This window comes from Hevea brasiliensis, chromosome 10 (genome assembly GCF_030052815.1).
Source record: "Hevea brasiliensis isolate MT/VB/25A 57/8 chromosome 10, ASM3005281v1, whole genome shotgun sequence".
Classification (NCBI taxonomy): Eukaryota; Viridiplantae; Streptophyta; class Magnoliopsida; order Malpighiales; family Euphorbiaceae; genus Hevea; species Hevea brasiliensis.
In genome coordinates, this window is record NC_079502.1 from 95,496,637 (window position 1) to 95,508,436 (window position 11,800).

General features: G+C 33.6%; 1 protein-coding gene across 1 annotated transcript; it reads left to right on the forward strand.

The window, feature by feature from the left end:
* Positions 1 to 1,017, forward strand: LOC110646849 (ethylene-responsive transcription factor ERF109-like). Its single transcript, XM_021800423.2, has one exon. The coding sequence runs from the start codon at positions 40 to 42 to the stop codon at positions 679 to 681; it is 642 nt and encodes a 213-aa protein (XP_021656115.2). The 5' UTR covers positions 1 to 39; the 3' UTR covers positions 682 to 1,017.
* The last annotated feature ends 10,783 nt before the right edge of the window (positions 1,018 to 11,800 follow it).

Sequence of the window (11,800 nt, forward strand, 5' to 3'; positions counted from 1 at the left end):
TCAAAGGGCTGAAACAGTCTGCCTAACTCAGGAAATAGAATGGATGTTTCGAAAGCATTCTTAACCAGAGATGAAGAACACTCCATCATAGTTTCAGCTCTCCAACACGTTATCTCAGGTGGCACGACATCCTCTAGTGGCAACAACATAACGCCAATCCTCCAGGATTCTGCTTCCACTTGTGCCGTTTGTAATATGGATTCTGTGGATTGTCTCGGCTGCAACTACTTCGATTCTAACCAAGAACAAGAATCCGGTGGAGAGGGAAAAGGTGCAAGAAAGAGTAAAAGAACGAAGAAGAATAAATACAGAGGAGTTAGGCAGAGGCCGTGGGGGAAATGGGCGGCGGAGATCCGGGATCCATGGAGAGCAACTCGTGTGTGGCTGGGTACTTTTCGCACGGCGGAGGAGGCAGCTACTGCTTACGACACGGCTGCAATCGGATTCCGTGGAACCAAAGCCAAAACTAACTTCCCATTATCCAACTATACACAAATGCAGATTACAGAGAATAAAAGGACGGAAGGATATAAGCCAGATGGAGCAGAAAGCAGCAGCAGTAAGGTGGCAGAGGAAAAGAACAATGGCAAGCAAGTGATTGATGATTCCATGGAGCTCGATGAGAAAAAGGAGGAGGAGGAGGAGGATTATCTTCTAGATGATATATCTATGGAGGATTGAGTATTTCTGGTCAAGTATAGAGACAGCGTTGAATCCTGCATGGATATCTTTTTGCAGTTCTAGAAACGTGGACTTCTCAAAGCATAGTATATAAAGCAGGCCTCACTCACTTATTTTATATGTAGGTCTCGTTATATATTGGTGTTTTAACTTCATGATGAACCAGTTTTACACAAGTTTCCCTGAATGGAAGCCTCTATTAAAAGGTTTCAGATTTGAATCGATAAATGAATGGAGGGAAAGATTGTGAGAAAGTATGTTATTTATTGTGTTGTGCTTTTTACAAAAGGTCACTAATGAATGCTCTTGTTTTGGTGTTGTCTCTAGTTCTCCTTGTCTCCTCTTCTCAATCATGCACGTGCACTCATAATATATTCCATTGTGTTGTATTTTTATTACAAGGTCAACACCCAATGATCTTATTTTAGAAAAATTTTAAAATATAACTATTTATGTACAAACCATTAATCTTAATCGTTTATGAGCTTTCGGGCTCCCACATCGGTTGTGGACGTAGTATGTGGATTTATAGGCATGTGTTAAGACTCCTTCCAGTTAGCAATTGTCTGAATGTGAGTGTTGGTACAGTAACTCTTATACTCTCATGTGTGCGTGTGTTTCATTTTATTATAAAAAAAAATCATTTATAATCATTTATGAGATTTATTATAATCAATTATAAGATATATTTATTATTTATACAATTATTATATTGAATAAATGCTCAATGTTTTAGTGTTTGTTATCTTTCTTTATTTTAAGTTGGTTATCCATGTCTTTTTCTTCTAAATCATGCATAGGCATTCAAAATTTTCCATAGCTTCCACTACTCCATAAAAATAAACTCATCACTATTTATTTACAGACAAAAACAAATTCATTTAATTTGAAATAACAATCATTTCAACCTAATAAACTTATTTTTGAGATTAATTGTCTACAAGTTGACCAAAAGTTTAAGACTAAACTTTTAGTCTTTTATCCATTATATACTAAATTAATGCGCAAAAAATAAAAAAGAAACATGACTTAGCAATGAGTGAAATAATATTTAAAATAATATTCCATTTTGCCTATAAATTAAAAGTTACTTAAAAAAATTATAAATAAGGTATCATTTATTTTTAATCATTTATTTATTCTAAAACTTTTCGTTGGCTAAATAAAATAGTATAGTACATCATCACATATCTAAACTATTTAGATTTTCCCGTTACATAATATAATAATATTAAATTTAAAATTATTTTGAAATTAAAAAATTTAGAATTTAAATTCAGTACTACAGAATGTCGGCACTGAGCAACAGAAGACTTCTAGTCAATGGCAAGGAGAAAAGAGAAAAGGTCAAATCTTTTTATGCTTATAAATATGACATTGACTGGGGGAGTATGAAACGTTGACTTTGTTGATTTGCAGTTGTGATAATTATAATAGCTATTAAATCTAGCAAATAAAAAAAAAATGTTACCTTAAAATCTCAATTAATTAAATATAAAGAAAGCGAGTACTGTATCCATTAATATTTTCCATCAACGATTAATATATTTCTATTTAAATAATTATAGACCTTTATTTTATGATGAGTATGTATATTGAGACTGTGAGAAACTCGATGATAAAAAATTATATGACTGTAAGATATAATTAAAGACATTGAGCTAAATTATTAATTCTGTGACATGATATTAAAAAAAATAATATATTTTTTTTGGAACGCTAATTTAATTAAATTTAAATAAAATTTTATTTTATTTAAATTTAATATGGATAATTTTTAAATGTACCTAATTAAGTTTAATTGGACCCCATGAGCCTAAGAAAGTCTAGTTAGGAATTTTAAATAAGATCTATTTAATTTATTTTTTGAAAATTAAAATAAGAAAATATCTTTTTCTCTATCCCTCTCTTCCTATTGGTTGGAACACCTCACCCATATCCCAGTCTCACCCAAATTCCTCGATCCCAATTGTTTAAATTATCTGAACCTTATCACACTAGGACTTTAAACCCTACCACACCTCTTCCTCACATCCTATTGGTGCCTTCCCCTTTCCTTCACTTCCCATTGGTTGAAACACCTCATCCATATTTCAGTCTCACCCAACCCAAATTCTGCAATTCTAGTTGTTTAAGTTATCTGAACTTTATCATGCTAGGACTCCAAACCTTATCACACCTCTCTTCCAAAACCCTATAAATACCCCGCTGATAAAAAATAAAAAAGGGGGGAAAAGAAAAAAAAAGAGAAAAAGAAAAGGGAGGAGGAGAAGACAAAAAAAATAAAAAAAAGGAAAAAAAATTAAAGAAAAGAATAGCCAAAATTCTTTTAATTCTTCTTTCTTTCTAGCGATATTTCTTAAAGGTTAGTTCTTTTATTTTCTTTTCAAGATCTATGCCATGTAATATTTAATTCTATGTTCCTTATTTTTAATTTATTTTATATGTTTATATAGATTATGTAATCATGTTTAATTTGAGGGGATACACAACTATGCACATGTTCAGTTTTCTATCTCTCATATTTTTATTATTTTTCTTTATTTTCTGAATCTGTAAAAAATTTGTAAAAATTATATTCATATTCTACATGAAATTCTATTAATTTTAGGCTTAAGAATCACTAAAAAAACTTTAATATTTTATAAGTTATGGCTGTTTAAAGTTAGGGTTACTGTAAAATCTGATTTGCTATATACTCGTCTTGTGAAGCTCACATCTCCCTTGTTTCTTAATATTTTTGTGTAAATCTAGTGTCTAAAATTAATTTCAGAATCTTATAAACCTTTTCCAATTAGTTTTGCATTCATATCTGTTGTAATTAATGAGTTATGAATTTTACAAAAAAGTAGTATGATTCTGTCACTTAGAAAAGTTACGATTTATGTAGATCATTCGGCTAGAGTTTTGTTTGATTTATAAATTTTATGATCTTGTATGATATGTAGGCTATCTTCTGTAATGTTTTTATGATTTTTCGGCATGTCTAACTATTTTTAAAAAATCGGATTTCTTGCTACCATCAATCTGCCAGAATTTGAAAATTGTATATTTATGCATGTTCTTGTATTTTCTTGGGTTTTAATTGATATTTGATCTATTTTTCTGTGTTCTTTTAATTCAAGAAGTGTTATGAAATGTTTGGATCATGTTAGAAGACTTAGACCATTAGGTAGTTGTAACTCATTAGGAATCTTAACCCTTTAGGAGACTATAGTTAGAATCCAATGTAAATTATTATTAATATTTTCTTATTTCTTTTATTTTCTTTAGTTTCTTTACTTTTTAATTACAAACAAAATTGATAAGTATCCCTAAGGTAAGTACAAAAGAGGGCATTTGCGTGGAGCTTATATGAAGATAAACAGGAGTAAGCCAGGGATATCATTGCCATACTAGAAGAGAGGACCTTTTTTTAAGAGTAGCTTGCCCCAATGGCAACTGCATTTACCAACAAGTAAGTAGCCCTAAACTCCTAGAATAACCATTGGCATGAAATTGTAGTGATAATAGGATTTTATTTGGTAAATTAAAATTAACTTTGTTTTTAATTTAACTGACGTTTGCATGTAATTAATTTAAATAAATGCTTTGTAAATTAAAATTAATCTTGTTTGTAAATTAAACTAACATTGACATGTAAAATAAACTTAATTTAATACTTAGTAATTGTAAAATAAATTTGCATGTTAGAAATCTTTATTAGGTTATGATTGTTTGGGCCTTATGTGATATTAGAATAAATTACACATATACATAATTAATTTAGTTCAATTATCCTTAGGGTAACTTGATGAAAATTAATTAATTAGGTTAAATAGAAACGTAGGGTTATTTGAAATTGAATTTGTTTGTAAATTAAATTCTTAATAATAAATTAATTTTAGTCATCTGGTAAATATAATTTAAATAATTAGCAACCCCATAGATAGGAATTACTTGTGCATGAAAATTATGTGTAAACAACAACCATTTTGTGAATTACTTGCGTGTGTAGGATTAGAATTGCATTTTTTAGGATAAAGTTTAATAAAAGAATAATAAACAAGACTTCTAGAAACATTAGTAGAGGATTGACACTCGAATCAACGAGGTTAGACCAGGCGTAAGGGGTGCCTAATACCTTCCCCTTACATACCCACTATCCCGAACCTAGACATTGGACTATGGTAATGACGGTTGTGGAAACTCTGTAAGGAGTAAGTTGCCATCCATGACCCTCAGAAGAAACACTGAATATGTCCCGGTTATTACCCGGGTGGCGACTCCTGTCTATCTATGCCTTTGTGTAGGGGTGGCCACGGTTCAGGAACAGCCGATTATGGTTCCTGAACTGCCGGTTTAGGTTCAATGAAATCATGAACCTGAACCAAACCGCCAGGGGACGGTTTGGAAGACGGTTCCTGAACTGCCAATTCCGGTTTGAGCTCTGGTTTAAAACGATTTGAAGGGCGATTCGAAAAAGAACAGTTTAAGACAGTTTGGAGGATGGTTTGGAAGTGGTTTAGGGATGGTTTAAGGATAGTTTAGACAAAAAAAATTAGAGAAAAATTTTATTGATTCAAAATTTAAGTTATATTTGTAAAAATATTTTAATTTTTCTTAGAAATCTTTCAATTAAAATAAAATAAGAAAAAAAAGAAAGAAAATAATTTATCTTAAAAAAAATTTAATAAATAAAGACTTGAACCTGATTAAAAAGCTAGAGATGAAATTAATTTTTTTTAAAGAAATTAGCAAAAAGTGTATGAACTTAATTTTGCCTAAATATCCCTTTAGGATTTAAAGGAATAAAAATTTCTAGTTCTATTACTTGCCTTTTTAAAAAAATTCAATAATAATTGATAATTAAAAAGTATAAAAGAGAAAAAAAAATTAAAATAGAGGGTACTGGAAATTTTATTGAGGATTTAAAGTAATAAAAAAGTAATTGAGATAGTATTGAAAATTTCAGTAAGTATATAAAATAATAAAGTAGAAAAATTGAGAGAGTATTGGAAATTAAAATGAGTATAGAAAATAATTATTTAGAGAATTTAAGAAAAATTGAAAAAATATTAAGAATTGAAGAAAATGCAGAAAATAATTGTGTAGAGAATTAATGATATATATAAATGAATTAGAAGTGAGGTAACATATTTATTGAATTTGTTTATATTTAAATCGCCGGTTGAATCTGGTTTGAAATCATCGGTTCAATCCGGTTCGGAACCGTCGATTCACGGTTCTTAAAAAATATGAATCTGAACCAAACCACAGAAGGACGGTTTCGGTCGGTTCGAAGCTGATTCTGATTTTGATCGAATCGGTTTTGATTCGGTTCCAGTTCAAAACCGGACTGCGGCCACCCCTACCTTCGTGGCATAAATCCTTAGTACCGTGGTAGTATTATGAGAAGACGATACTTACTAGTGGTTTGATTCTATTAGAATTGTATGAAGTGTATGTCTAGGAAATGCTGTCTAAGGAGGTGATACTTAAGTGAGACCATTGTAACTCCACCATCTTTCCTGGGCATTACCTGGAGCATTTTATATAATTCTAATGGATGATATTTCGCCTCACGCCCCCCGTCCTATAGTTTGGCGACTCCACTGGGGACTAAATGGATAGTTACTCTAACATGTTTCTATTAGTATAATATTATTCCTCTGTTAAACTTTTTGTATTGCACTACACTATCACACGGATCACTCTTACCCTTTTTAGCCCCGCTAGTACTTGCTAAGGAGACCATAGTTTCACTCGAGCTATGACGAATTGGTGAATGCTAGCACCCCATGCCTGTACCTTTGAGTATATAAAAGAGCCACAGCTTCGGCCGTTGTGCTTAATGGACAGGCTCTCGCGTGGGTGACCCTTTTCCTTCCCAATGAAGCCCATGAGCCATAGATTTCAACCCTAGGTACCCTGTAGATTTTTGTTGTACTGGATTTATAACCTTACTGTTTAAACCATAAGTTCTAGTAGTAGTTGAGATGAACCTAGGTCTATGCATAAACCCAATGTGTGTATAAGCCCAAGTCCATTTCAAAACCCGTGTTAAGCAAGAGGATGCTTACATATGGTTAAACTTTAAGGATATAAATCCTTTGTTTATGAGGGAAGGATCGTCCTGGACCACCCCCTGTTGGTGTGTCCAGTGTACCATAGCCTAGGATAGAATTTTTTCTTACCCTGCACGTGAGAGTTGAAGGTATAAGGGGGCGAAGATTCAGTTATGGAGATTTTTTTTTTATTCAGTCTTTGATCCGATTTTAGTTCAGTTTATATGGTCTAGTATTGGTTCGGTTTTGGTTCTATTGGTATGGTTCGGTTTTGGTCTTGTAAAAGTAAAGGCAAAAAAAGAGAAAACATAAAAAAAATGGTCCATTCATGCATTGCATTCATGTACATAGCATACTTAGGTTAACCCTTAAATCTTTTTTTTTTTTTTTTTTATCAAATAAAGCCTCAAAACACACTAAAGAGACTTCCAATCAGGTCAATTGGGTTAGGGAAGGGAAGAGACTAGTAAGGATTTCACCTGCACTGCTTAAGATGGAAGAAGCTATGGCCGTGCTTGATGAAATTTTGAATGCCACGATATTTGAGCTAGAAGAGAAAATTGTGGTCAGCTTTGGAAAGAGGCCCTGATGTAGGCCAATTAAGTGGCATTAAAGTTATTGAGGTTCAAATTGTGTCTTGCATTCCAAGGAGATTTTCCCTATTCAACCAACCCTTATCCAAAGATTTTGAGCATCTCAAAGCTCAAGACCTTTTGCAGCTCTTAGCACCTAGACCACTACCAAATCCACTTCCACCTAGCTATGATATCAACCAATGTTGCTGGTTCTACCAAGCCCACAATCATGACACTGACTGATGCTTTCAGCTTAAGCATGATATTTAAGACCTAATTGATGCCAAAAGGATAATTGACCCAGAAAATCAACCAAAAAGCCCCATGCCTAACCGAAATTTCCACCTACACCAAGTCTCTACATGATCTCCATCACCCCAAATAACTCTAACAGAATTATTAACTTTATCCAACCCATCCAAAAGGCCAATGAACCTATCCAACCCATCCAAAAGCCCAATGACCTCAGTCTATAATGGTTATTGACATTTGTGATAATTCTAGCTATGATGAGGGTTCTTTGGATGTCTGGACTGATTCTGATGAGGAAATAGTTGCATTACAACTAGATGGTTCAGTTTCACGAGTGTCTCATTTTCATGTTGTTGGGATCTATGAAAACTAGATGGATCTAAAAGTGGCTACTATGAAGAAAGGGATGGAGTTTTTTTTTAGCACAGGCCTATGAGAAAGTATAGATGGTCTAGTGACTTTTCTTGGGATGAAGGGGCAAATCACGAGTCATGGTTTGGGCTATGAGCCAACAGAAGAGGAAGAAGAGTCAAAGCCTCCTAAGTTCTTGAAAGAGGGGCAATAACCTTGACATATGATTAGGGGTTACCACATGTAAAAGAATTAGAGAAGAAAATTAACACCATTGATCTAAAGATTGCATGAAAGCCAAGAATCTAAAGTTACACTCCTAAGTTTGAGTTTGTCTTTTGTAATGCTCACAGTAGTGATACTGATGTTTTCATTTCTGATGTACTTGATGAAGATTTCGAGGCAAAAATTATTAATATGACTAGTCCTTTTGCTTACTTATTTGATATTTATTCTAATAGGCATATGTATGGCATTCATAATCATTTAGAATCAGTTTCTATTAATGCATCAAAATCGATCTCTATTAATTTGGGTACACCATATAATCCTAAAGACATTAAGTTAGTTGAAGATTTAACCCAAGAAGAAAGAAATAAAGTTATAGCCTTGTTAACAAAGTACCAAGAAGCACATGCCTCGAGCTTAAAATCAGGTGACCGATTCCTAAGCCACATTGATGTCCGCATAGGAAAAGAGTGATCAAAAGTTGACTTAGCTAGTTATCCTAATGAGGAGTAAAATTTCATGCTATGAAGGATTAATAGTAGCACATATGGACGTAGAGGGAGAAGGACAATGATATGAAGACATAAGGAGGTCTCTAGAAGTGAGAGAATACTCACTGTAAGCCTACAAAAGAGATAGAGCAATAATTCATAGATTAGCCACTCAACTTACTTTAGCTGGAGAACAATTCTATAAACTCTTATGTGTGATAGAAAAATAGGTTGAGTAAATAATGAAAGAAGTACATGCAGGAATGTGTGGTCCCCATATGAATGGAAAGGTTCTAGTTGGAAAAAAAAATATCCGAAACATATAAGGATTGATCTGAAAAACTCCTTTATGTTCTTTAAGGTTATCATAGTACTACAAGGACATCAACATGGGCAACTCCATTCTCTTTAGTGTATGGGACCAAAGCAATGCTATCCATTAAGTAAGAGGTCAGATCCTTAAGAGTGATGCTAGAAACTAAGATCCTAAAAAAATGAGTGGGCTTAAAAGAGATATGATGAACTAGATTTGATTGATGAAAAGAGGATGTGAGCTTTATATCATATGCAGGCTTATCATAGGAAGATAGCTAGAGCATTTAATAAGAAGGTAAAACCAAGAAAGATCAAAGAGGGAGACATGGTTTTGAAACAAGCTCGGCCTGTCCCTTTTGATTTAAGAGGAAAGTTTAACCCAAGCTTGGATGGTCCATACATAGTCAAAAAGATCTTGCTACTGCAAGAATATCAGACCTGGATGCGAATGAATTTCAAGAACCAGTCAATTTAGATAGGCTTAAATGGTACTTTGTGTGAGACAGGCCCGCTAGGCTGAAAACCTGCAAAATGCGGTCTAGGCAAAAGTAAGGGTCAAAGAAAAAAAGAAAAGAAAAGAAAAAAATGCTAGATTGAAAACCAGCAAAAGGTAGTCTCGACAAAAGGAGAGACGAGAGAAGATCTGGATGGAAAACCTGAAAAGGCCATTCGACAGGTTATAAAGCTTATTTCTAACTTTGGAAGGTTAGAAATTTGGCAAAACTAAATGTAAGAGGGAGTAATGGTGTACCTGAATAAATACAGAAGTTTTTATTGCGTTGATTAGGAATGGGTTTTATTTAAATATGATCGCGAATGTTTGTATCTTGAGGGATATATCAAATGATTAAGTAATTGAACTGCATTGTTTTGATTTAATCTATGTCTTCTGAGCATAACAAGATAGGTGCTTGATATGAATGCCCTGGTAATTGTCTAATTTTAAAAAAATAAAAAAAAAGGAGCTCGCTAGGTGGAAAACCTGAAAGGCCGCTTAAGCAAAAGTTAGAGTAAGCCCGCTGAGATGAAAATCCAAAAAGACATTTCAGGCAAAAGTTAGGGCATAGAGAATAGAGTTCATGGAAGAGAAATGAGTCAAGGCAGAAACCATGGGGGGAGAGAAGAAAAAGAAAAATCAGAGGGCAATTGTATTGTGACCTTAAGGAAGTCTTTTCAGTGAATAATTTTCCTCAAAAATTTTGAAGCTAAAAGAAAGTTTTTGCAAAAAGAGGTCCCTCAGAAAACTAAGTTTTTTTAGAATCTCTAGCAAAATCAGCATGCCCATGATAGGAAGCAGCATACAAGAAGCACAAAAATCACAAAAAGAGTTTTGAAACCCAATCATCTCAATTTTTTCAAATCATGAAATAGATATTTTTTGATAAGTCCTTAGACATTGTTTAGGGTGCATGACATAGTTGTATAAGGCATAAAAGACATGCATTAACATGTCACCTGTAGGTGTGTAAGGCATAGAAGAACATGCATCACCACAGTTTCAAGTGTCGAACTACGAGAGGTTCTGATTCTTCCTCAGGATAGCGAGGGGGATACGTAGGTAGTTTAGGACTGCGGTCCTAAATATGAACCCACAACATTTTATGACAGATGTTTTTTGGTAAGTCCTTAGACGTTGTTTAGGGTATATGGCATAGTTGTGTAAGGCGTAGAAGAACACGCATCAACATGTTACCTGTAAGTGTGTAAGGCATAGAAGAACATGCACCATCACAGTTTCAAGTGTCGAACTACAAGTGGGTCTGATTCTTCCTCAGAATAGCGAGGGGGATACGTAGGTAGTTTAGAACTGCGGTCCTAAATACGAACCTACAACATTTTATGACAGATTTTTTTAGTAAGTCCTTAGACATTGTTTAGGGCATATGGCACAGTTGTGTAAGGCGTAAAAGAACACGTATCAACATGTCACCTGTAGGTGTGTAAGGTGTAGAAGAACATGCATCACCACAGTTTCAAGTGTCGAACTACGAGTGGGTTTAATTCTTCCTCAGGATAGAGAAGGGGATACGTAGGTAGTTTAGGACTACGGTTCTAAATACGAATCCACAACATTTCAAATCACACAGTTGCCATTGTCATGAGACCATAGCTAGTCTCATGACACAGAGTGTATCGACAGAACAAGATGCACTCAATTTTCACATAACACAATTATCACTGTTATGAGACCGTAGCTAGTCTCATGACACAGATTGTATCGACAGAGCAAGATACACTCATTTTTCATATGACACAGTTATTACTATAATGAGACCATAGCTAGTCTCATAACATAGAGTATGTCGACCGAGCAAGATATACTTGATCCTCATAGCCAAAGTTTCATAGTTATTAAAAATTTGAGTTTCACTTTGACGAAACTTAAGTAATGCTATCGCATTGATTTCAACTTTCGCCAAAGTAGGAGACAAATTGTAGGCCCTTATTTTGTGATGAGTATGTGCATTGAGACTGTGAGAAATCCGATGATGAAAAATTGTATGACTGTAAGATGTAATTGGAGGTATAGAGCTGAATTATTAATTACGTGGCATGATCTTGAAAAATAATAATAATATGTTTTTTTTTTAAGCGAATTTAATTAAATTTAAATAAAATTTTATTTTGTTTAAATTTAATATGGATAATTTTTAAATATACCAAATCAAGTTTAATTGGGCCCCATGGGCCTAAGAAAGCCTAGTTAGAAATTTTAAATAAGACCTATTTAATTTATTTTTTAAAAATTAAAATAAAAAAATATCTTTTTCTCTATCTCTCTCTTCCTATTGGTTGGAACACCTCACCCATATCCTAGTCTCACCCAAATTCCTCGATCCCAGTTGTTTAAGTTATCTGA